General features: G+C 37.6%; 1 protein-coding gene across 1 annotated transcript in view; it reads right to left on the minus strand.

The window, feature by feature from the left end:
• The window catches only part of LOC140240375 (serine/threonine kinase-like domain-containing protein STKLD1), a 42,736-nt gene that overhangs the window by 13,682 nt on the left and 1,162 nt on the right, over positions 1-27,892 (minus strand). The window contains exons 3-16 of the mRNA XM_072320145.1: positions 19,473-19,517; positions 13,170-13,244; positions 10,502-10,606; positions 8,885-8,955; positions 8,517-8,629; positions 7,696-7,808; positions 6,727-6,807; positions 6,048-6,121; positions 5,577-5,668; positions 4,803-4,841; positions 3,963-4,034; positions 1,566-1,685; positions 923-996; positions 154-220 (exon numbers count right to left, since the gene is read on the minus strand). Coding sequence (XP_072176246.1) covers positions 154-220; positions 923-996; positions 1,566-1,685; positions 3,963-4,034; positions 4,803-4,841; positions 5,577-5,668; positions 6,048-6,121; positions 6,727-6,807; positions 7,696-7,808; positions 8,517-8,629; positions 8,885-8,955; positions 10,502-10,606; positions 13,170-13,244; positions 19,473-19,517 — 1,141 coding nt within the window. The remainder of the gene's footprint in view (positions 1-153; positions 221-922; positions 997-1,565; positions 1,686-3,962; positions 4,035-4,802; positions 4,842-5,576; positions 5,669-6,047; positions 6,122-6,726; positions 6,808-7,695; positions 7,809-8,516; positions 8,630-8,884; positions 8,956-10,501; positions 10,607-13,169; positions 13,245-19,472; positions 19,518-27,892) is intronic.

Consider the following 27,892-nt stretch of genomic DNA (forward strand, 5'->3'; position numbering starts at 1 on the left):
ATCGTACATAAATGACTGCAGGATATGGAAATTGCACATAGGTGACAACAGTTGACCTAAAACACCTTTTTTTAGAGTCCCACAAGGCTTGCTTGAACTACAATGTATGATTCTGGCTTATTTAGTGCCACTATGAGTGCTTCATCATCTTACCACTTAGAGCAATGGTCTTGAGCAGAGAGCAGGCTATATTCTGGAAATCCCTCGAAGATGGATGTGCCTGTAACAAAGGACAAATCATGTTTCACCCATTGAAGCCCATTTGCCTTCAAGACCAGACATCAAATGTTAGCTAAATGCATACTTGACTAATTTGATCATTATGATTACAAAAAAAGGAAAAACATAAATCATACAATTCACTGCAGAGTGTTGCAAAAAAAAAAAAAAAAAAAAGATTGAGGCTTTGATAATAATACAAAGATACTTGTACCTCTTCACTTTGATATGGAAGGAGGAATTACAAAAATGATTGCTATCTCAAGTAAAATGATAACCCACATTTACTCAGAGTTATTTCAAAATAGCTCAATGCAGAATTATGATTATCCAAGTGTTTGGGACTTAAGTTAGTTTTCCATATACAGTTATATCGCCAAATCATTAGCAGGGCTGCACACTAACCCATTTTTTTCTACTGGTCCAACCTGTCCCTGTCGGGCTAGTAGGTACCAAGTTTTTTTTTTTTCCACTTTTTACTGGTCCATTCCTGAAAAAGTTACTGGTCCGACAGTGATCTTTACTAGTCTAGACTGTTGGCTCAGTGCCAGTGTGCAGCATTGTCATCAGGCATAACAGATTGACTTGCAGCATTGCTCTTTGAAATTGGTTGATCTACAATAACAGAAGTCTCTGAGACTTTGGCAGCAATAGTGCCTGTTAGTGGTACCATTTTCTCCTCACTGTTTCAGTCCCAACTTACCTTCATAGCAAGTGTGACAGCACGAATCACCTCTTCTGAGAAGAGGTAGTCATCGGCATCCGATTCAGCATCAGCTGTGCCAAAAGAGGGAAAAAAGATACAATAATACAATAATAAGGGGGATATTTTGCAAATCTACCAATATTTTCAAAATGTAACAATTTGCAAAGATATTGTCTCCCGTAACACAAACATATCGCATATTGAACCTAGGGTTGGAAATCACTGTCTTTTTCTCTCGAAATGGTATAATACTAATGATAAAGTGGTTCTCGATCATGATTTCAATTTCTTGTAAAATTGTCTCATAAGTCCCAATTTACAAAATATTACATTCACAAATTATGTGGCATGTACAGTAACTTCTGTCAACAAAAAAAGGGAAAAATAAAAATTAATCATTCACATCTTTATAATGTGTTCATGAGTGGACAAGTGAAGAGATAATCTAACATCCGATTCCAGAAGGTTGAAGCATTATCCTGTATCTTGGTATCACTACAGGAGATGATAATGCATTCAAATCAACTTGTGGACTGGAAGAGGAAGACGAAAGAGCATAAAGAGGATAGAAGGGCTACATGAGGAAAGATGAGAAAGAATAGAAGATGGTACAGTAAAATAACCAGGAGAATGTTCTCACCCGCAGCTGTAAGGGTAAGCAGTAGTCGACAAGCCTCCATTTGTAAGGCGAGCTCAGAAACATTTGTCTTCATGCAGCCAATGACAATGACCTTCTTACCAGCCTCATCAATCTGTGGAGCTACACGAAATAAAATGAAGTGATATAAGATAAAAACAGTATGATATATCGTCGCCGGTGACACGAACCGACGAATCACTCGATTTTGGGTCAAATTTTCGATTTTGAGATTTTCAATCATTCGATAGTAGACATTCCATACTACATATTCTGAAATTCTCAGTGTGTAATTCGGTGTAATTTTTACGTAGTTATCACTTTTGTAGAAGTATGTAATTCCATTTGTGAAAATTATTTGTTTTCCCCATAGACTCGTGTGTTAAACAATCAGGTGATTCGACGGTTCGGTGACCGCGCGAATCAGTGCGCATTGACTTGCGTGTAGTTTTTGAGATTCAACAGTTCATTGACCACGCGCACAGTGCGCGTACTATGTAATACATGCGTTGACAATGACAACGCTCAATGTACATGTACATATGGACACACATGGAAAATTACAACGTTCTTTGCAGACCGAAAATACATGCATGCAGCTCTTTGACGATTTCCCGCTTATTTGTTAACAATACAATTCGATAAAAACTTCACAAGTTAGAGCAAGAATTGAAGTCTGATGTACTACAAAAATAATTGGAAATTATAGACATGAAAGTTAAAAATGGGTTAACTTCAAACGCGATTTTCTCGAATTGTCATTCTTATGCAAACCTGAGGGATTCGTCGGTTCGTGTGACCGGCGACGATATAATAAATGGATATGAAACAAGTACATAAAAATTTGGCATGGTGTAAGATCACCAACTGTATGTAACAACCACAATTACTTATTTGGTAGCTGATGATGAAAATAAAGAGAGTTGTCACTTGATTGCAGAATGTAGCATTGTCTGAAAGATTAATTGACTGGATGTTATAAAGTTGCTCGATTTTGAAGTCCCATACGTTTCATGGTTATGTATGTTTGTTAAGCAGATAGTTCACTGGATTGGACAGATCATGAATTGGTTGTGGTTGCATATCGCCTGTACCCCCAATTTGGGACTTGTTTGCTGTTAGAAATGTGTAACCTTGTCACATACAAATATGGTAATAGGAAGGAATGTAACTGAATTAAATAAAACTTAAAGGGACTGTACAGTACTGGTTGAGGTGGGGATTCACGTTTTGAACATTCCTAAGTAAGATAATGAAAAGCCTCTTATGAAATATGAAAGAGCATGTAATTTTAAGAAGGATTCAACCTTTATTTGATGAAAATTGGTTTTCAAATGGCTGAGATATCCAAAAAAGTGCTAATAATAAAAGGCGACATGCCACAACTTTATTAGGATCTCTTTGTTTCACCTTGTTTTTGAATATCTCAGCCATTTCAAAACCGATTTTCATCGAATAAACTTTTGATACCCCTTAGAACTGCATGCTCTTTGACATCTCATAGAGTGGTTTCTGAATATCTCGCAAAACGTTAAAAGCTAAATCCTCACCTCGACCAGAACTGTACACACCCTTTAATACTGATTGGGGGCATAATTCTACATGGACAGAGAGTGAAAAACAGAAACTGCATCTTTTTTTTTTCTACAGATCATGTCTAAATTGTAACTTAAACGGACTGCCTTCTGAGATGAGAATGTAATGCAGGGGAACTGTAAGAGTAATGAAGCTGTCAGGGGCCCCGGTCAGTTCGGTCATTAAATCCAGTTTATCATTGTGTATACACACCCATCAATACCAGGTCAAATCCTGATGACACCAACACAGTTGTTAATTCTGAACTGACCTCATAAAATGGTTAACTACATAAAAATACCCAGGATGGTTTGCAAAGGACCAACTGTACATAAATATGAAGCAAAGACCTGCATATCATTTAGCGTGTGTGGCTTGGCTTCACAAACTAAGACTTGTGGTGGGGGTACACTCGTCGACATCTGCTGAAAACTTGGTGGTAACTGACATCATATATCAGTTGTTTGATATGACTGTCACTGACTCTGACACTGACCATGGGATTGGAACAACACAAAATCCTTTTTTTTTATTTAAAAAAAATAATAAATTTACTAATTTAAAAAGAGGGGAAAAAAAAAGAATCATGCAGCAAGCTAGCCATGTACCACCACTGACTGCTTGGTAAGAACAAAATGTTACCAAAAAAGAAATGAAGACTTTTACACTTGCAAGGTTTGTATAAAAGTCAGTGATAGTTGAAGCACATGTCTCTGTCTAGCACACACTAGCCACGAATTTCAAAGCATCAAGTACATGCCAAGTTGTGATGTCTCTGAAGTTGTTTCTTGCTTTGGAATATGATCACACCTGCCCTTCACTTACCTGACAATGTGTTGAGGTACTTCAGGGCCCTAGTAACAGAAATCTCATTATCCTTGTTCTCATTGATGAATGCTGGAAAGCAACGAAAACAAGCAAATGATACGCTATGATATAGTGAATATAAACCAAATCGCACATGTATCATTTCAATATCGTTACTGGGATGACAAGACCTTGTATCTCTAATTTTGGTGAAAATGACTTCTTTGGATTAATGGTCAGATAATCAGTGTTATCCTGTTCAAATCCTGGCTGCCTTACCCCAGAAATGATGCCACCAAGGCATGTCATAGGAAAGGCTACCCCATATGTTATAGTGCTTTGGCTGCCATGTGTTTTTGCTCTCATGAACATTTGACATTTTGTAGATATGAGGGCTTGTTACCCCAGTGATGATATGATATTTACAAAAAAACAACAACAAACAAACGAAACATATTATAGTCTACAGTGCTTTGACACTATAATATTAATAAAATCAGCATACTTTGAACATTCCAGCTCTTTATCAAACCTATTTCACTCTTAGTGTATGCATGAGAAACAATGTATACTTAAACACAGCTGGGTAACATTGCAGCTAGAGAACCTGGTTAAAGGATTGACAAAAGATTACTAAAAAAAAAAGAAAGAATATTGATATTTACATACAGAGAAACATGCATATAAATACAATTGCGCACATGCATATACACTTACATGATGTAAACAACACAGACACCTATATGGGACCTACCTAGATACACAGACATACACAGATGTACAATTCATAAATATATACATACTCACATGCATATGTTACATACATGTACAGGGTATACCTGGAAGCATTTTACTCACCTATGACACCTGGAACACCTTTATCAGTTGGGCAGTCCTCTGAAAACAATGAACACACAGATGCATTTAATACTATATTGATCTTTTGCAGTGACACCTCAAGGCTTGTTTTGGCTGTATGCAAGACATGTACATACCATGAACTGCAGGGATTTCCCCTACAAAGGCACACATAATAACTGGGTGTGAGTGCTTTAGGCTCTGGCTGTTTTGAGAAGGGAGACTAACCTTGGATAAATCAATAGCGACTGGGGGAAAATTACTTGTCTGCCAGTAATTATTTCACACTGCAGCTTTTGGGTACATTTCATGGAGAGGTGTGAAGTCATTGCAAGTTGCATAGTGTAGTCTCTCATAGCTAACAGACACAAGGCAAGGTCAATCAGATGTGATTGTTAAGTTGATATCACAGTATCTGTGGTTACTGCAACTTACAAATATTGGGAAAACTCTTTTAACCCGTTGAGGACGGATTGATTTTGCTACAACACGCATTTCCCGTAGACACCTGCCCGAGTACACTCGGGACTATCTTCAACAGGTTTAAATCAAATGGGTCCCCCTGGAATGAGCTTCAATCAAACTTTTGGAACCAGCCCCAAGATGCTTTACTGTCAAAAGGCAGTATGTCTATTAAAGCAGTGACATCAAAGCCTTTGCTATGTATGTCCAAACTGAAGTTACTGAGGTAGCAAGAATCACATTTGCATACACTAGAGACTATTCATAGAGATCATGACTGCTGATGAGTTAATTCTTATAACAAATTCATACTTGCAGCCTTCTGCTTCTCCTTCTTCTTCCCTGATAATGCTGAGTTGCTAAGAGCAAGACAGGCCTTGATGTATGGCAGTTCCACCAGTTCTCTGTCAGCAAAAGGGAAAATTTGCAGTAATAACACTATCAGCACACAGCAGTAATCATACTTGCATGGATGTCAGTTTCTTGAACAAGCATCACTCTTGACAGATAACTGGCTACTCGATATTGAAGTTGTTCAGCAGCAAATTGTTCACATACTTATTTAAGTTTTCAAATTGGTTAATTCTTGTGTCGAGTTGTTTTATTGCAACTGACATTTTTGTTATCATGGCTACTGCTAAACAGTGAAATAATCAGTGCTTACTTACACTGGTGCAAGGCAATTTGTCAATCATTTGCACCAGATCAAATTCATATTGCATTTCATATACAGCATCTTTGAGTCAATGAAATAGTCTGGCAGCCCCACCCTGGGATACTCACATGGCTGTGGGTCGCTGCTGGAAGTTCCTTCTCAGCATTGTCCGTATAACTTGGCTAAGGTCTGGTGAGTATGTCTAGTGGAAAGGGTGGAGACAATGAGATATAGGGAACAAATAACATGAACATAGTTACATATAAATATGATATAAAGGTTGCATTTCACTGAAGGTACAGCCATGTAGTTGTCATTCTAAGAAGCAAGCAACGGTGTCTGACAAAATTACAGGTTAGACAATATAACAATATCACTGTACCATTATTGTCTGCATTAAACATACAAGTAGAACACAAACTACATTTTGTGCTTAATACCATAGATTATATGCTATGTACACAAAAATCCATTTCTTAGGTCATCAAAATTTATCCTTGCATGCTTCGTACACAAAAATGAAGTGTAACCTTGGCTTCTAACAAATGGATATATATAAAAAAAAAAAGATTTAGGGGAAGAAATTGCTTCTACAATACCAAAAGAGATGATAGGCATTGAAATGCTAATAATTGTGAAAAAATCTTATACCACACCCTGTGGCAAGGGCACCTTAGAAGTAAGACTGCAAAAATTGAAAGAAGGTTCAATTGTCAGCACATGGACAGTCAGCGATATTTATGTCATAATGCTACACGTCAACCAGCAGCACAAACGTGAGAAGCCAAGCACGAGATTCGATCCTACCTTTGAGACTGTTTCCAAGACTTCCTCCAGTCTGGCTGGGTCTTGTTTGATCTCCATCAGGACCTGAGTCACAGACTGGGTCTGCAAAGTCAATGACAGACAATGATCACAATGAGTTTTTTTTTTTTGTGTGTGTGTGTGTGTTTTTGTTTTGTTTTTGTTTGTTTGTTTGTTTGTTTTTTGGGGCGGGGGGCGATCATGAAAGCATAATTTTTCTTCAGGGGCCCCCATGAGGGCCTACCCTGAACCTGCCACTCAACAACAATGACATTTCACCTTTGTAGGTATCTAAAATGTACACTATATACAAGGCACTGCTAAAATGAATATCAGGAGGTCCATCAAATGTAGTAAGTTATATCATGAGTGCATACAACTGTGGGAGCAGCTCACTCCACAAGACATTTTTCATCTCTTTCTGAAATTAAATTCATTATGGCAATGTGAATCCTGTAAAGAAAAAACAAACAAACAACAACATGCTTTCATGATTAAACATGCAGGGTGGTCACAATGTACAATAGAAATCACTTCAGTTACTTGAAATCCAAGTAGCTCCCTCCTAAAAGGTTTGGGATGTATCAATAAAGCATCTAAACTAGCAACATGCTGCCTTACCAACCAACTACATGCTGACTACAAGTTAACTACCCATCTTGGGGTATGATAATAACACAGAGACTGTAAAACCAGGAATATTTACAACATAAAACTCTTGCAAACTGGAGCCAATTACTTTTTTCTCAGCCAAAACTTCCGCTAATTGCCGACTATAAATAAATTATGAGTATACTACATGCACTGAATTCTGCAGACAAAAACTTTTGTATGCATTTTTATTTCAGTTTTGCGAATCATGGCTCTTCATAAACCTCCGCAAAAGTTTCATGAATGTAAAAACTTCTGGTTTTACAGTAGCTTTCAAAGTAAGATCAAAGTGGTTTGGGGTGAAGATGGTTAAATACTCACATCCAGGAAACCACAGGTAGCCATCTCTAGTATGATACAGCCCAGGGACCAGACATCACTACGTTCATCGTATGGCTTTTCCAGCACCTCTGGGGCCATCCAGTTGATGGAGCCTGGGTGAATGAGGAGGAAGGCAATGTCAAATTCATTAAGCTTGATTACTCTTGAAGAAGTGAATTTTCCTGCCTCAGCCTGGCAGCTTAATTTATTGACCAGGTTTAGAATTTTCATCTCTTCAAAATTGGGTAATACTATTTCTAAGAATAATCCCCTGTGTAGGAAACTTCAATGTCCATACAGGACTTCAATGTAAAAGAACAACCCCCAATCACATATGAATGCAAGATCCAGAGCAAGGTCAAAAGTCAACTCTACCTGCAGAGGCTAGTCTTATAGGACCCACATCCTCTTCTTGGTAATGTTGCTTCACTTCCTATATCTCTTCACTTTAGATGCAATTTCCCAGTTTCTCTTGAGAAAGCACAACATGGATTACACAGCTTAGATAATCATTGTTGTTACTATCAAAATATCAGCATACGTAGTTTGACTGGTTATGCAAACACTGTTCGGGGGGGGGGGGGGGAGGGGGGTGTATGTAAGTTATAGTAAATCAAGGCTCTTACAGATTTTGCATTTTCTTACTGCACGTAACAACACTTTTAAACTACTTTTTTGTTTCTTTTTACTTTTCATAGCTTTACTTTTCTTACACGATATCAAAACATTAGTACCATATAGGACCATTCAGCTTGGATATTGAAATTGCAAACATTGACGAACATGGCCTTTAATGCTAGCTCTTCAAAAGCTGTACTTACCAACAGTGGTCCTAGCTTTGGTACGGGCATCATCCATAATGGTGGCCACACCAAAGTCACCCAGAGACAGTGTCAGGTCGTCTGTCAGAAAGATGTTACTTGGCTTCAGGTCCCTGCGCAGAAATAAGATTGGAGTTTCATCACACAATGTTCATTCTGCCTCTTAAACAATTATCTACAACATGTATTACTGAACAACATAAAGTTTCTTTCATTTCAATGCAATAAAATAATGAAAAATCTATTCACAGTCTGAAATCTGTGATATAAACAAGCAGGCTTGTTTTGTAAGCAAGAATCTCTAGGAATAAGTTAAGAGTTTAATATGGAAATGTAACATTCCGTAGTGAGATGTTGGAACACATTACCTGTGAATGACTTTTCTGTTGTGTACAAATGCCAGGGCCTCAATCATCTGCCCACACCACTTCTTTAGGATCTGAGAAAAAGAGAAAGAATTTTACAATATAAACTACTGTATACGCTATAATTTTCGTGTACATAAATTTTCGCGAACTGCCGCTGTCACACATTTTTGCGAGTGGTTAAATTCGCGATTGGGGGACCAGAGAAAATATGAAGTGTCAAAGAAAGTGTGAATTTTCAACTTACTAGCAAATAAGAGTGATACTAGTTATACACTGCATGAAAAAAACTTACCAAACTCTGCGAACTAGTAAGTTAGAATTCAAAATTTTTGAAGTGGTTAAGTCCATCGCGCTAGATTTCTGACGAGTGGTACGAGGGGTTGTGATAATGGATTGCCTCTACAGTATTCGTAAGTAGACATGGACTAGCCCGACCACCCCCAGACGCCGCTGTGCTGTGCGAATGCTACTTACAGCGACTGGGCTGTGTATCTCTAGTAATTAGACGTGGACGTGCTATGTACGTAAACAAGCTTAGCCAGTCATGGTCTGTTCGGTAAGCCGTGACATGGTATACTAGTACTGAAACGTTCGTATCATCAAGGCAAGGGATTCATTTTGGAAAGTAATATTTTCGCGTGTTGTTAATTTCGCGAATAGCTCCCGACTCGCGAAATTCGCGAAAATAAAACCCACGCGAACTATATAGCGTATACAGTAACCATTTGTGGAGATTGGGAGTTTGCAACGCCACTGCAGATTCATAGCACTTCATACTGAACACATTTGCTCTCATAAAATATCTGCATGCCAAGCCAAACATAAATGCTACCCACAAACGTAACCCTACCCCTAATCCTAATCTTCACATCAAACTAAATCTACAACCCTATAACAACATTAGCCCTAAGTCCTTGGGGAAAATAAGACAGGTCCTGGAGTGATTGTCACTGCCGTAAATATTATGTCACCATAGATGACAGGGAGACTATTGAATCATGTCTATCACAGACCTACACAGTCTCAAACCCCAGCGACCCAACTCAAATTCATTCCCCCAGCTATCATTTTCTCACATCTCCCAAGAGGTTGGCTAAAGGATACATTACATGGTTGTTTCTTTACAAATTAAAGCCGCACTTGCTATTCTAGATAGTCTAGATATCAAGAGGTCTCTAAAACATCATCTACTAAAAGTCATGAGTACAGTAATTACAAATTTAACAAAGACCACTCACTCTTCAAGAAAATTTGGGAAAATTGCTCAAAATTATGTTTTTCACAATTATCTTCCACACATTGTATCACAAACAAATGAGAATTATGCAAGTTAAATTGCAGTATAGGTATGCACCAAACTAATTCCAAAGTGAAAATGCTCCCTCCCATGGAAGGGAGATACTCTCTCTGGAACAACATCCCCCCCCCCCCCCACGTCGTTTCGTACTCTCGCACTTATTCTCTCTCTTTCTCTCAACCAATCAAAGAAACTTGGCATCTCTGCCATCGAGGGATCTCAGATCAGCTCCTTTTAAATTTGGCTTCAACATTTCTAAGGGCAGTAATGTATTAGCCTAGGGAGATCATGGCAGATTAGAGCAGAATGAAAAATCTCACCAGTTCCTCGATGGCTTCGTTCTTCTTGCGCTTCTTCTTCAGCAGTCTGTCCAGGTCTCCCATCTTGTAGTATTCCATGACAATACACACAATGATGGCGGCTTCCTGAACATTCATCAGAAAGACAAGAAAGAACAAAACAAAACAGTTAATATGAACATGGCATCAGCTAAACTTGGTTCCTGGGGAAAATGAAAATGATGGTTGCAAGATAATGTGCTGTTTACCATGAATCTGGTATTTAAACCAAATGGGTCTCTAGGCTACATGTAATTTACAACTTCAAAGATGATCTTTCTCTTTCAAGAAACAAACAAACAAACAAACAAACAAACAAACAAACAAACAACCCCCCCCAAAAAAAAAAAAAACAAAACAAAACAAAACACACACACACACACAACAACGAAGACTGCACTCAAATCCTCATTAAATCTTGACAGAATTTCTGCAGTAAATGGTGAACTCATTCATATCAGAACAAAATTGTACAGTACATAAATATAATTCATACCTCCTTGCCATAGATCTCCGTCATATATGCTATCCCCATCCCCACCATCTAATGTAGACAAATACACACAAACAAATTTTGCCTACTGAACTATTAAAGAATTTTCTAATTTGATTCTCTCAGGAGCAACTTATGTTTTTTATTTGTTTGTTTGTTTGTTTTTTGCATACTAGTATATGATTAAGGAAGGGCATATGTGACCCTGCACCTCAAAACAAACAAAAACTCACCAGACATGAATTTTTAGTCAAGACCATATTCTGAAAGAGCAGATTTTAAGCTTTAAAATGATGTATAACTCATATCAAATGGACTCTCCTAACCTATCTAAACATTGGAAAGAAAGCACAAACTCAGGAAAAGTGTGAACTGAGAAATGAGGCTCTGAAGTACAGTGTCTATTCAAGCGCTTACTTTACCAAACTGTGCTGGCTGTGCGATGAATGGGACAAAAAGAGGAAGTAAACCACCAGAGTAACAACAATGAAAGGATTATCACATTAAACTGAAATTAAGCATGCCTCATTAACACATTCTGTCCATAATCAATGCCAACTTTCAAAGCAGTAGCACTATCCTTTCAAAAGTTATTAGAGTTGAAAGTGAAGAGTGTGGAAGATTTTTCAGAAATGAAAAAGGGATTCTAAAGACACACCTAATCACACTATTCTACCTGGAAATGTTCGAGATAAACTGCCAAAAAAAAACACACTTTTCTGCCCATTTTATGATACCAAATTTTAGCATAATGTAAAAGAAGACCCGCTCTTTCAGAAAATATGAAAAAGTCAAGTTCGGCTAGGTTGACCCGTGTCACTTATTTTCAGTCCTCACGCAAAATCAGTGTGTGCGACTTTATGTTCGTTTTGAGGTGCACGGCCACATATAAGAGTACATGATTACACTCTATATATCAACTTAAAGTCCTTGCCAGAACTTAGTTAATGTTAACCGCTCCTGATACCACTTTTCTTTTCTCCCAGAATTGAGGAGAAGAAGAAGAAAAAAAAGTTATGAAGTGTAGATTTGGGAATTCCCCCACAGTGCACCTATGTTTGTTCTTCACTGTGAAATCCACACTAATAGCACTGCGCAAAGACTGGATCGATACGAGGTCAGCAGTGAATTAGAAAAAGCAGCCCGTCTTGGTCCAACAGAGCCTTTTGCTATCAGCTCAATTTCTTTGAGCAGCCACCTTGGTAGTCACAAAAGAGTGCTTTTAGAATCATTTAGAAAACACTTTTCCTGGTATTTAAAACCAAAGGGTTCCTTTGTTCTGGGGACACAAGAATAGGCACGTCTTTGATGCCAAGTATTGTCAGCTTCAGCCCTGGAGGCAAAGAGGGGGCCATGACACTCAGTATTTTAAAAGGCTTTGTCTGCATTGACAATGGCTGCAGAGGATGGTTCCACAACTTATCATGATAATCACTTCAGTGTGGTGGAAGATTAGGAAGAGTAAGATGTGGTCTATTCTTTCCCATCAGACAAACTTGAAGTGACTAATTTTCCCCTTTCCTAGGCAGGGTTCTATAAACTCGTACTTCAAATTACCTGCACGGTTTGTCGAGCGAGATTCATAATTCGATCGGTGGTTTCTAGGTCTAACTGTATGCTCACTCGAAAAATTTATGAGAAAAGTTGCTCTTGAGCTGAGTTGGTTAATCAATTTACTGTGAGTACATCTTTGCCAATAAGTTTTATACTTAAAGAATAGGAATACTCCAAGAAGGAATTGGAATACAAATTGTGGTCAATGCAGTATTGCATCATCTCCGTGTGGCAGGCAAAAATTAAGTAATCACAAAAACTTATTTTGTCTATAATAATCTTCACAATATTTTAAAGTACATTATTTGTGGGTAACCAAAACACAAGTCACAATCAATTGAAAGTACATTATACAATACTAATACATGTATTCACTTGTGCAAAAAATTGATCCTGAAACTAATCATTAAAGTAAATGCAGAAGAAACTGCTTCCTCTTGGGAATATCAGCTTATTCAGTAGAAAATCGCGGCTTGCTTTTTGAAGGTCATTTGAGATTCACATCTGTGTGATGTCATGTGTCATTTGAGAGAGCAAGAGTGAGAAACAGAGTGTGTGAAAGAGTGGAAAAAGGCACCGATGTTTGTTTTTCCCACCACTTACCTCCTTGTCCCAGGTGACAAAGAAATCCTTGTAGCCACAGATGTATTCATGGCGTAGGTCCTGGAGGGCCATGGCCTAACATGGATAAAATAGAAAAGAGCCCCAGAAGCCAAATATAAAAGTCATGATAAAATGATATGCACATATTGATATGAATTAGCAAATCTTGAGATTTGTATCGTGGACATACAATGTACTATTTTTACATCATGTAAAAATCTCACTGCAATCCAAATCAAAATATATCTTGCAATTATTTTGGAATTATCATGATTATTTCGGTATCACGATGATTTGAGAAATAGCACCACACTTTTCAACATGGTGAGTGCATGAACAAGTAAAAAAAAAAAGAAAGAAATTTGTTATCCCATCATTCAAAACACACAACACACTAGCACACAAATACAGGGTTAAGGGTCACCATTTCGACAGATTTGCTCTGCAGTAGCGTGTGAAGTTTGGTTGGTAAGTTATTGCAAACAATTGGCATTTAGTGGGATATTTCTGTCCATCTGAATGGCTGAAAAAAAAAAATATTGGTCTTAAGTTCACCATAGATATCCTGGACTACTTTATCTACGTGACACTATTGTTTAGTGTTGCATATTTTTTTTTTAATGATTTATCTGTCAATGATTGTTGGGTATTCATTTGAGATTCAGAAGCATAGTTGGGTGACCCGCACCTCACCATAGTTGTTTATGCATATTTGAATTACATTTCGTCACTGAAATTCTATGAAATCCCACTCAAATACAGGAAAAATGCTTAACATTCCAATAGAACCACTAGTTCACTGATCGATACCGGAAGTTTGCTGCTATTGTCCTCAAACACGAACGATGCAGAATAGTTGTACGCTAAGGGGCCCGCAACTCGTCACTCGTGCTCCCATAGACAAAGCATGTAAAAGATGCATGTGGGTGACCGTGATGATACTTGTAAACATGTATTCCTAATATAAATTTACGATTTTTGCGAAAAACTGTTCAGTTTTCACCACAGTTTGCTTGGTTGTGGTAACCCTGCCAAGTTTCAAGCGTACTGAACACAGTCACAGGCAAAAAATGTGGATTCAGTGCGCTTGTAACAATTTTAAACAGGGTGGCGGTATTCGGGCCCCTGGCGAGGTGTGGGCACCTCACTATACACTGATGAGAATGTAATAATTTCTGGAGCAGAACAACCTGGAGACTTGATGGGTAAAAGAACACAAACATCACAAGTCTATTAAAAAATCAATACACACAAGTAAAACTTTTCATTGTCTTTTACAAAGAAGTTACAACCTATCAGGATGTTTAGAAGACAAAAAACATAGTTGGTAAAGTGCTAGTGTGCATGCATTTGACTAATGAAATCTCAGAGTAGACTGTATTTACACAGCCCCATGTAGTGTATAACCCTACAAAAGTTGCACTGGCTGATTTTACATTATGCAAACCTGAAAATCTGTTCTGATTTTGGGAATATTCTGACAAAAAAATTCAAGTGAAAGCAGTCCTTTTGCAGACCAACGTCACTTTGGACAGACATTTTTTTTTTTTTTTTTCAATATTCAGCATACACAAGTTGTATGACATGTACATCAAAGTCTAGAAGAAGAACCAACGATAAAAAGGGAACACTTGAGTTCAGGAAAAGATATGGGTGTAGCCACAATAAATAGACTCCATTGTTACGTCAAAAAGCATAAAGTGTGTGTTTAGAATGTCTGGAAGTGTGCAATAATTTTTGGTTTATGTTTTGTACACATGTTTTCACCATACCATGCAGCTTTAACAAGAGGTTGGTAATTGACACTGTAAAAGTCCTCACGAAAATAAGTTTTAAAGACATGATACAGACCTGTTTGTAGAAATGCATCATGAGTTTATGTGTGGAAGTAACTGACATGAACACCTAGATACAAAGTTGTATAAATTAGCATTTAAACTATTTAAAAGTCTTCTCCCCTTTATTTTGTTTCCCTATAATATTCAATTTTCCTCCATTTGAAATTTTCTGTAGTGTAAAAATACAGAGTACAAATCGGTACAGGAAATTACCTGTCTCAAACCAAAATCTAGCCATCTGACAGTGCCTTGTGGCTAACGAATGAGACTGACTCATCACAACGAGCAAGCTGCGAGAAACGGGTGAACGCAAGACCGAGTGGTGCAGGACGGAGGTGCTTCCCGACTCCCTGGGCGCAGCAATGAGGCCTTTTAAAACCTTTTTTTTTTTTTTTTTCCCCTGCTCTCTCATGATGTAGGTGAGTATGAATTACAATATTCATGGTTCATGAGTCAAACCACAGTTGGTATGCTAATGTGGCTTGTCCGGAAACAAATGATAGTTTGGTCACAACAATGGTTCACATTTCAGTATAGTTTCTTTTTTTTTTTCTTCTTCTTCTTCTTTTTCTTAAATCACACAGGCATATCCCTGCTTTTCAATAGTTGGTACCCACCATTAACTCGCCTGGTCTTACACGTGTATCTTCCATCAGTTTTTCGTTTCTTTTTCACAAACACTGATTACTCGAGGCTTACAGCCAAACAAGCTTGCTTTCATGTAGGGCCCGTCATACTTCTTTGTTCAACCCCATTTGATTTCGACCAGTTATCATTACAAGTGATGTGTTATTACCATGTATATTGTTTGTTCTTGCACATTGTTGACAAGGTAAAAGAACTTGTATTATTATTTCTGATGTAATATTCATATACGAGAAGTATGAAAATAAATGAATCGAACTGAAAAAAAAAAATTGAACCCTGGCAATGCAGGCAGGCAGCACAGGCTGGATACGGATGAGCAAGCTGCAGACATACTTTGTACATATTATGCATATTCATCAGATGTGAGATTATTGCGAGCACTACAGTCGCTGATTGGCTGCTACCTTTTTGGTAGCAGAATCGACCAGAAACAAGGTTCAATATATAAGAAATTCATGTCAGGTTTCAAAAGGCTTCGTGGCTGCGCCTCTCGGTCTTGCATTCACCTGGTTCTCTCGCAGTTAGTCTCTTTTCAGCCATGAGGCTTTGCCAAAAAGCTAACCAAAATCAGGATAAGTCCTGTTTTATACATGCATACCATTGATATTAATAGCAAACTATTTGAAAAGTAAGCAAAATCTCCAATATGCATTTCAGAGATACAGCTTTGTATTAAGAGTTGGAGAGTCTTAAATCAAAGTCTAGTCAGGAGGTACTGTACACTCTGCACTACATACACACATAACTTTTTTGACCTACAATTGTAGGCTTTAGAAGTAAGCAGTTACAGTATGTGCAAACTCTAAAAATTCATTGCAATCATGAATGGCAAATACTCAATCACTAACAAGCCTTGCAGTGTAAACAAACTTATCACTCCAGCATACTGGTATACTTCTTTATATGCACAAGAGCAAAAGCTGGATGTGGTTCACATTAACATTCAAACATAACAGAGCTACAAGATGAACCAACCCTTTAATACAAAATGCAATTCAGAACATTAGAAGTAGGATATTGTGTGTGTGTGTGTGTGTGCGCGCATTCTCCTAAAAGGCAAGCATGCTTGGTTCAAAAACAGAATGCACAAGCAATAAATTGCTTTTTAAAAGTGTCAATAACTTGAAACCATCTCATCAATCAATCATTATGGTTTGAGGAGTAGAATGCAAAATATATATATATATATATATATATATATATATTTTTTTTTTTTTTTTTTTTTTGGGGGGGGGGGGGTGGCGTTCAAAGGATTTGTACACTTGTAATTATAGCCCAACAGGAATGTTGTACACTGTACAATGTAGATTACATTGAGTTGGAGCCCTGATAAACAAATGCAGGGAGGTGGCATAGCTTTGTGTCATTGCATTTCAACCCACATTCAAAACGAACGATCAGCTTCAATAGAACGATGAGAAAAGAACATTGTCCTAGACAACAATGTTGTTATATTTGCACCTGGTCTGGTGGGGGCTGTGTCAACACAATTAATATCACACCAGTTGAAGTGAGGATGCCATAAATGGTCTGAAAGCAGGAGAGGAAAGAATGAACTAAGGTGGGCTCAAAGACTGGCTTCAAATACAGACAATGCACACATGGACCCCTGGTAAGCTTTATATGAACACTGGGATCATTTCCTGCCTACAAAGGTCCACTGTGGTTTATCACTTCAGATGATTTCAGTCACAGCCTAAGCTCATCAGAAACGGAACCTTAAAACTGCATACAATTAGAGGGTACATAAGTACTTCTTTGTTAAGTTACATGAAGCGTTTTCTATGTTTTGTTTTTATTTGTTCTCTCTAGACATGTGCTACACTATATCTTCCATCTATAAACCATCATGTCTGTTACCAAAAAAAAAAGACACAATGTCGCAACAAAATGACAAATACAGAAAGCATATGAATGTACCCCATTTATACAATTTTCTGACTTGTACGTTAATGCAGTATAGACAAAAAGATAGAGATAGCTCGACAGATCTATAGATAGAGGGATATTAAATGCATAGAAATGCATTGCATAGAAATACAATAGATACAGTAGATCAGATAGATGAATGGACAGATATGAGAAATCAATAACAAAAGTACAAAGTTTAATATTTTCCTTGTGATTTTTTTTTTCTTTCCCTTTCCCATTCCAGTTATGTCAAGTACAATTTGTACTCCAAAGTTTGAATGCATATAAAACAGCAACATATGTTATACATCTGACGGCACAGAACCTTCACATCATATCAAAACCATCGGCTGCATAATGGAACGTGCCTGGCACATCCTCCGCGATCAGGGAGAGCAGACATCATTACTGGTTGCTGGGGAGAGATATGGGGGCTGCCTTGGCAACTGCAGAATGCTCAATGTGATAATTCAAATATGCGGCGCAAAATTTAACCAGGATTCGCCTGCCTGTGCTCTTTCTCTGCCAATTGTCTGCACACTGAATGCCTGTTTATCTGTGAATGCCTAGCTACAATGTATTTGTCACAATACAATTCTGCCCCCTTGTTTACTTACTTAGCAATAAAATGACAATGTGCTATTTAGAAGAGATCACATAATGACCATCACTTTTCTTATGACAGAGCAGCAACAATTTGACATAAATTACCTCGCATAGATTAGATGGTATCATCATGAACACTGACTTTGAACATACTGTACATGTATGCACCACAGGTAATGAAAAGTGTGTGTTTGTTTGTATTGGAAAGCAAAAGCATTGAGATTGTATTTGTTTGAGATGTATTTATGAATTCAGATCTTTCCAATTTAAGTTAAACTGGTGCTTTTTCCGTTTAGCGTCAGTGTAATACACTTTGTCTTATTGTCATAATTTGTCTTCAATGATTACGACCGAAACTGATCTAAAATTAATGTCTCTAGACTTTTAAAAGCCATTTTGAAAATTTGATTTTCACAAACTTGACAAACAGTCTTAATGATACAATGCTCAACATTGTGACCAGAACCATTCATTTTCTATTCACTCAAGGTACACTATAAAAATGTTTCATATCCCAGAGACTGTACTTTTATTTGTATGATAGGCAAGCAAATACTGTATTGACATGGATACTCTATCCTACAGTATGATATCTGTAACTAAAAATGTAACAAGTATCATCCTTTTGAATCCAGAAACTTCTGAAGAGGATTTTTTTTTTTTTTTCAAAATGAGTCTATCTTCTCTTATCCTGTGCATTATAGAGCATAGCACCTACAATGATTTGGAATTTAAACACTCATCAGGATTAATATGTTTTGTAATCTATTATGCAATAGCCGCAACCTGTTTCCCAACAATGAAACCCAATGGAAATAATTTTTGTAGTTCCCTCGCATCAAAGTCCCTACATGTCATGTACATGTACACTGTATTTCAAAATCCAAACAGCTGAGACCAGCCCTGCGGTGATGCTGAATTAATGATACATGTATAAATGACTGAGCATGAATTGTGGTATCATGAACAAAAATAATCCACGAAATTTCCCTGCAAAATCTATCCCCCCCCCCCCTTTTATCACATTTTTAACCTTTTCTTTTATGAGTTTCAGAGGATGGATTTAAGCCTTACATGTCTTGTGTGAGACACATGAAAAATAAAAGGTTGACCCAAAATTATCCATAACTTGTGTTTGTTTTAGAAAAATCCTTCCCCCTTTGAAAATATCATTGCCAGGAATCACAAACGTATTCATTGGTGTAATGTCTGAAAAAAAGTTGTAAACAATATTCTCCGCTTCTAAAATATATCACAAAGAGACACAAATACACACAAAAAAGTCCAGCGTAATTCTTACCTCCTTAAATGCCTTGGTGGCCTCTGTCTCATCTGTGCATTCAACCTAGTGGAGGAATCAATCAATTATGCAAATTACATGAAATATTCAATGAAAATTACAATGAACAAAGTAATTACAGGTTCAGAAAGAAGTTTCATTCCTTCACACAAATACAACACCATCTATTATTTCTCACAGCATATCTTTAGCAATGCTGCACACTGGCACTAGTCTGACAGTCCCTGACCAGTAAAAATTACTGTCTGACCAATAACTTTTTCAGGATTGGACCAGTAAAAAATGGAAAAAACTGAATACCTGCTGGTCTGAAAGACAGGCCAAACCAGTTGGGGAAAAAAAAATGGGTTAGTGTGCAGCCCTGTCTTTAGCATGTTCAAGGTGACTAATAAACAAAGTCAAATCAGGAAAACAAAGTGGTTGACATCTTTGTAGAATCATACTTGCACATGAAAAAAGATTATGGAATTGAAAATGAAAATAACAAAATTAATGGAATTAGCAATGGATCTATGATTTCATCTAAAAGCAAGTACATACCCTAACTGTGGCTTCATCATCTCACAGCTCTTCTACTGGTTTATTCCATCAAATATTTTTACAATTCATGTTTACTGGCTGATCATGATGATTCAGCAGCTAACACCTAGACATATTAACCCTCATAAGTCACTGTTCTGTTTGTTACAAATCTTATGCCTAGTGGTTATGATGTGGAGGATACCACCTATTCCTATTGCTTCAGTGTCAATATCAAAAAGAAGCTCATTGAGGATGTAGCCTGTACATATCAATGGGAAACTTGTGAAGTAATGACATCATTTCCACCATGGCTGTGGTTATTGTTACTGCTAAAATGATGTTTTTAACCATGAATTCTCTTTACCTGATATTTAAATCTAGAAACAGTGAAAATGCCCGCTCTATATTGATTTACTTTATAATACCCTGACCATCATTTGTGTGGCCAGAGGAATAGATTTACATTATCAATATATGCAATACATTTCATAAAGACATTTCTATTATTTTTCTTCAGATTACTTGGATACGCCCGCACAAAAACTTTCCAAACCTTTGCCATTGACATCATCTGTCAATCATTGCTAAAGTACTAATATGATTTTAAAACAAAATATATTGGCATGCACCTTCCTCTAGGCCAAGCCGAACTTGCATGTTTTCCTGCAATATCTAATGTTAATAATTAACCTGTTGAAAACTAGTCCCAAGTATATTCGGGCAGGTGTCAATGGGAAATGGCAGGTTATAGCAATATCAGCCCATCCTCAATGGTTTGATAACATGGAAACATGTGGGTGCGTGGCATTTGCGTGTTATATGTGACCGTGCATCACAAAACGAACAAAATGTCGCACACACTGATTTTGTGCGAGGACTGAAAATAGGTGAAATGGGTCAACCTAACCAATCTTGACTTTTTCATATTTTCTGAAAGACAAAGCCTTCTTCTACGTTATGCTAAAAAGGGCAGGAAAGTGTGCATTTTAGCAGTTTATCTCGAACATTTTTTGGTAGAATAGTGTGATTAGGTGTGTCTTTAGAGTCCCCTTTTCATTTCTTAACTAGAAATGTCGCTACGGCGACTGATGCCTCCGCCATAATGCATGATTCTCCCAATAGGTGTATAGTACAATGTCTTGACAATGTGTGATGACAGTTTCACATAACTGGCAAAATATCGAAATAACAGGTTTGTCAGAAATATCTTGAATGTTCACTTTCCACGAACTGGGTTTGCTATAATTGTCTATTAAAGAGTGCAGGTACACATATTTGGGGAATTGAAAATTTTTACTTGACTTCTGACCGACCTTATTATAAGTTTATAATGCATTGAGTATAATTTTCAAGGTATGAAGAAAGAGTGTAATTACAGTACAAAATATTTTTTTTCATTTAAACCTGACCTTTGACCTTCTGGCTGGAAATTTCCAAGAGAATCTCCATCAAGTAATACATGTACATATATTAAACACTTTTAAAACTAATAGTGCAATCATTGCATATACTAGTATACATGTACGAGGGAAATACAGTAGTAACATTTTGAGGAGTTGACCTTGACCTTTGAACCCCTGACTATTGACCCATGACCCCTAAATTCCCTAGATAATCCCTGCCAGTCAGTACATGCATATGTACCATGTTCCATGAAGATACATTGAACCATTTGTGAGAAAAGTGATATTGCAACATTTTCACCTAACCTTTGACCTTTTGACCTTTGACCTTATGACATGAAACTCTCTCTGGAGAATCCTTATGCAGTAGTACATGTCTACACTAAGTTTCAAGAAAATAACTGCGGGCATTGCATAGATATGGGGGAAATAGCAACATTTTTAGCATTTGACCTTGACCTTTTGACCTTTGACCTCTTGTCAATGTCACTAGAATCTACTCAACTAATTGTCCCATCATACATCATCCTTGGACCAAGTTTGGTGAAAGCTGCTTCATCCAGTTTTGAGTTATCACATAAACAGATAAATTTTAGGATTTGACCTTGATCTTTGACCTTTGACCTCTGTCCGATTTCACTGAAAAACTAATCAAGTAATTGTCCCATCATACATCATCCTCCAACAAAGTTTGGTGAAATTTGCTCCATACAGTCTTGAGTTATCGCGTAAACGGATACAATTTCATGATTTGACCTTGACCTTTGACCTTTGACCTTTAGCCGATTTCACCCAAAATCTTATCAAATCGTTGCCCCATCATACTTCATACTTGGACCAAGTTTGGTAAAATTCCAGTAAATATTACTCAAGTTATCGCGTAAACGAAAGCGGACGGACGTACGGACGTACGGACGTACAGACGTACGGACGTACGGACGGACGGACAACCCGAAAACATAATGCCTCCGGCACCACTTCGTGGCGGAGGCATAAAAACCTTGTACACACTCTTCACTTTCAACTAGACTAGTAACTTTTGAAATGATAATGGTACTGCTTTGAAAGTTGGCATTGATTATGGGCAGAATGTATTGATAAAGCATGCTCAATTTCAATTTAATCTAATAATCCCTTCATTGTTGTTACTCCGGTGGTTTACATCATGTTTTTTATCTCATTCATTGCACAGCAAGCACGGCTTGGTGAAGACTAAGCGCATGAATAGACACTGTACTTCAAAGCCTCTTCTCTCAGTTCACACTTTTCCCGAGTGTGTGCTTTATACTATTCTTTCCAATATTTAGATAGGTTAGGAGAGTCCACTCTACTTGAGTTATACATCATTTTAAAGCTTAAAGTCAGCGCTTTCAGAGTATGCTCTTAAATAAAATTCCATGTCTGGCAACTTTCTGTTGGTTTTGTGATGCAGGGTCACATATGCAGTGTAGTCATTTCTTAGCAAGATTACTCCTAAAAGTAAAGCATCTTGTTCATTTTTTTCCCCACTATGAACTTCTGTAAATTCTGCTTTCCCTTAGAACCCTAAAGACACCCCACCACTGTATTCCTGACATTTTTTCCATCATTGCTGATGACGAAAACAAGTCAAAGATACAATTACTCATAGGAAAGATGATGACAGCCATACGTAATGGACTACAGCTGTATGCAACATCATTGCCATGGATACATGTGGTCGCCTTGCAAAAATAGTCCAGGCTAGGCTCCATAGAAAGTGCACCTAACCTTGTTTTTTGATATATACAATGTTTTTTGATGGTTTCTTGTCAATTCGAGGGTGCTGATTCCAAATCCGATTGATGCCACTCGCGTAACCTTGAGCATTTTCGGCAAAACGCAAAAATCCAAAATGGCCGCCAGATATGCTAATTTGGCCATGATAATCCCAGTTATGTCAATTTTATGACAAATTAATCCGTCAAAATTTTTTTAATTTATGTTCCTTGAGTAATTGTACTTGCACATGCAAGAAATTTTTCATTTGAAGAGGTACATTTAGTATTTTAAGCTTATTTTCAATTCAAAATGGCCGCCACTCCTATACTCATGTACTATATGAATGGCAAAAAATATGCATAGAAATAGCAGACGAATTTTCAGTCACATACCTACGCTTTTATCAAGTTTTGAATGTGCAATGCAAATCTCATGAGTGCCACTAGCAAAACAAGCAAAAAAAAAAAAAAAAAACAAACCCAGAAAGTGTATTGTTTTTAGGCTTATTATATTCTTCTTAATACAAAACTTCAAAATGGATGCCACTCATATACCCCTGCACAATATGAACGGCAGAGCGTGTGATATAAACAAATTTTCTCCTTTTTTTGTCACTCAGGTACACTGTTTACCAATTTGTGTGCTGATTATAAATCAGAAGGTTGTTACTAACAAAGGCTGTTTTATTTTTTGATGCAAACATCCAAATTTGCTTCCTCAATCTGAATTTTTCCCTAGGTATTTGGAAAAATCCACCAAAACTTGAATTGACGCCAACATCAAGATGGTTTATCAGGAATTATTAGATATGAACATTTGATACTTACTTGCCTTGAAATGTTCAACATCAAAATATTCATTCTGATTTACTGAATTAAAAGGCTGAATCCTAGATGATGACACAAATGAAATTTCCAATTAACTGTCCTGTTCTACATTATCTAAAAGCGATATTATACAAACTTTTCAGTCCCCTCATCCGAGAAAGAACATGAGGCAGGGGAAAGTGGAAAAAGGGACCACCTCACTTCTTGTTGTCAAATCTCTGAAATGAAAACAATGCCCCAAAGTTTTTAATGTTAACCCAAATGAATATGGTAGATGAATTTTACCACCGTTTTTTCGGAGTGAATGTGTTTGAGTATAGGCCTATGAGACTCTGAGATCTGTACAGTGCTGCCTCATTCTGAAAGCAGTGTTATAACAACTTCACACTGCTTGTCTTTAATCTTTAATCAGCATTTGCAGATTCAGGATTGCTCTCGGTAACCAGACCAGCTGTGTTAGCACTCTAAATGATGGCCACCTTAATGGTGGCTGTAAACTAACTCCACTAGAGGTCTTTTTAACATGTGGTGACATTACATTCACTTCACGTAGGAAGTTTGCAGATGATCTTGCCTTTACGTCATAGAAAGTCCTTGGATGACATGAGCCGAGTACTGACCCATCTCAAGACAATAGTGCAGTACTTCATCTTCTAGAGACTTTGCCCCAACCTTTATTAGATTATTATCACACCCATGCCTTCCATCTTAGTAACCATCTTGCCAACGCTATGTTCAAGGTAGCCCTCTGTGGCAAGCCTTCCAAGCATATAGGCTAAGGAAGTCCACCCTCCTTCACTGGCACTCGATCGCTCTCCCTCACACTGGAAGGAAAGGATGGCAAGTGTCACCAGTATACCGTCAACGCATACCCTGACCTTCCAAACACGATAGCATGGGGGGGGGGGGGCATTTCATGAAGCGTTTTGTCTGACAAATTTGTCTGACAAATTTGCTCTCAGCCAATCAGATGCAAGGATTTAATGGCTTATAACAGTTTGTCAAAAAGAAAAGATCTGACAAAACACTTCATGAAATGCCCCCTTGAACAACCTGCCATCAATGCGCCTGAAATCCCACAAGCCTAGATTTCCCTACTGTAACTTGAAAGCTTTGACCCCAAAACAGGTTGGTGCAGATGCTGGTCTGATGTCATCTCTGATACCACCTAAGTTACCTACAACACTGTCTCTGGCCTGGCAACAAAGCCGCTGGGCTTCAACGGGTGGTGATCAAGCAAGTCTTCATGTCTTCATCCTGTTTCTATGGCAAATAATCGCCCTCTGACCCCTGAGGAAGTGCTGAACATCACCAGATGTGGTTGCAATTAAAACAATTGCAGGACTAATATGCATCTTTAGCCTGAGAGTTCTGCAAATTTGGGGCTGATGTCGCCTGCTGCTAAACATACAATTAAAGGGTTCTTTAAAGACAATAAAAATGACAGTTTTAGTTTTAAGACAAGACTGAATGAGATCATGATGTCAAAGTATATATTATCAACACCTGGGAACTGTGAGAGAACTGAAAGAGGTATCTCACATTGCTCCTTGGTTGATGTTTAATGAACAGTTTGTACGGTATTGCATTAGGACAGTTTCGTTTATGCCTTCAACAGTTTTTGTTGTTGTTTTAATTCAAGAAGAAAATCAGGTTTGCTCGATAAATCAAGGCGGCACTTCTAAATTAAATCATATCAAAGTGATGGAGGTTATGATCCATTTCGAACTAGCCTCATGAGGTTACAGACTGGTTGCAGACAAAAACACATCGGACATTAATGACACAACTAAAAACCCTTTACATTGTACAAAATCTACAATGTAAAGGGTTTTTAGTTGTGTCATTAATGTCCGATGTGTTTTTGTCTGCAACCATGTATCTCTGCACTTACTGTATAGGATTTTTCTGTACTTTGTTAATATGGTTTTAGGGGAATGCATATTACAAGCTTTGCTTTCTAGCTTCCCCTCCATTTTCAATATTATTTGATAAATACCATGTATCTAGGCTCCTTAATATATTGTGTTAGTATTACATTTTTATATTCAACCGGCATGTAGAATATGATGGTATATTGATTCCTTGCGAGACGTTTAGTGAACTTATATTGTTGAGACTTTTGTTGAGACAAAATGAAATATATAAGAAATTGTGTTCAGCATCGTTAGGTTTATGAACATTAAATGCTCATATATGTAGGCCCCCTATATATCGTAAGTGACACCCAACATATTGCACATGCAACACTTTATGATAGCGCAGGTACGGGACTGGAAATACAATGAATTTGTTCTATATTTCCATGCATATGTTTCGCCATTCATATAGTACATAAGCATAGGAATGGCGGCCATTTTGAATAAAAAATGAGCTTTAAATGCTAAATGAACCTATATGAAATGAAAATTCGCTTGCAAATGCAGATGGAGTAACTCTAGGAACAGAAATGTACAAAGTTTGGTGGAATAATTGGTTATATAATGCACATTATTGTGTTTATCACGGCCGAATTAGCATATCTGGCGGCCATTTTGGATTTTTGCATTTTGCCGAAAATGCTCAAGGTTACGCGAGTGGCATCAATCGGATTTGGAATCAGCACCCTCGAATTGACAAGAAACCATCAAAAAACATTGTATATATCAAAAAACAAGGTTGGGTGCCTTCTAGCCTGGACTAAAACATGTGACTTGAATTATGTAGCACTGTGATCACCACACTGCAAACACATAAATGTGACAAGAATTATGCAGCCCTCTCCTGCTCTACAATGTAGGGAAACAGTCCAGGGGGGTGTTTCATCAATTTAGTCAGCACTGACAAGTTGTCAGTCTCTGACAATTTCAGCAAAATCCTTGGTTTTGATTGGCTGAGATGCTCTGGTCACTGATTGTTACCATGGTGATTGTCAGAGACTGACAACTTGTCAGCGCTGACAACTTTCATGAAATGGTACCCAGGTTTCTGGATATTATCTTGTGATACCACTTTACACCATCCTACACTTTTAACTCACGGATACACGCTGTCCCCAAAGTACACTTGCCAAATGTGCGTGTGTGCAAACATTCGTGAGCGTTTAAATGCTAACAAGGGCAGACTGGTAGTGAAGAGCGGTAGGCAAATTTAGGGAGGGTGGTGGGAGCACATACATTAAGAAGTCTTTTCTATCTGTTTCATACACTTGTATTCCGGATTAAATCTGTATTCAATTTACCAATCAGAAATACATAGGCAGTGCTGTGAAAACAAAATGAAACCTTTCTTTTAACAATCTGCAAATGATGACATAAATGATATCCCGAGGTACCAAACAAAAATCAGCCATTTTATTGAATTATCTATTTTTTTAAAAAGGTTGTACCCTGGGTGCTAAAAAGAGGAAATCATTTTGGTGCTGGAGCTAGCGCGCGCTAGCCACTGCACTGCACTGCACTAAAGCACACGCTAGTGGTATTGCAGCTCTTCCATGCACGCATAGTATAACATGTAGTGGCATGGGAATGACTATATGTACAAGCACACACAGTGCATGCATTTTTCTCTGGCTGTCCTCGCTCTGGTGATACACAATGCGGTTACCCGGGGGTACTACGGTACCCCGAGGTAACGCGTAATGCATCAAATTGTCCATATGGCAGGTCAGAGACAAATCTACATGTAGATTTAAGTTTAGGGCCATGTTAAATTTGCATGATTCACAATGTATTAATCAATGAATATAACTGTTGTTAAAATCAGTATAATTCTAACTTCTTCTTTTGTGGTAGGCTACCGCCAAATGTTCCAAATGGAACCAAACAGGCTGATGTGTTAGTGCACAGAGCAGATGCCTGTTTGGTGCAGGAGAGAAGAACTTACACATGTGTATCATTTTATCAATCTTTCGGACTGCAAAGGCTAGATTCTAACCGTTAGTTACTTT

This window comes from Diadema setosum, chromosome 17, assembly GCF_964275005.1.
Source record: "Diadema setosum chromosome 17, eeDiaSeto1, whole genome shotgun sequence".
NCBI lineage: Eukaryota > Metazoa > Echinodermata > Echinoidea > Diadematoida > Diadematidae > Diadema > Diadema setosum.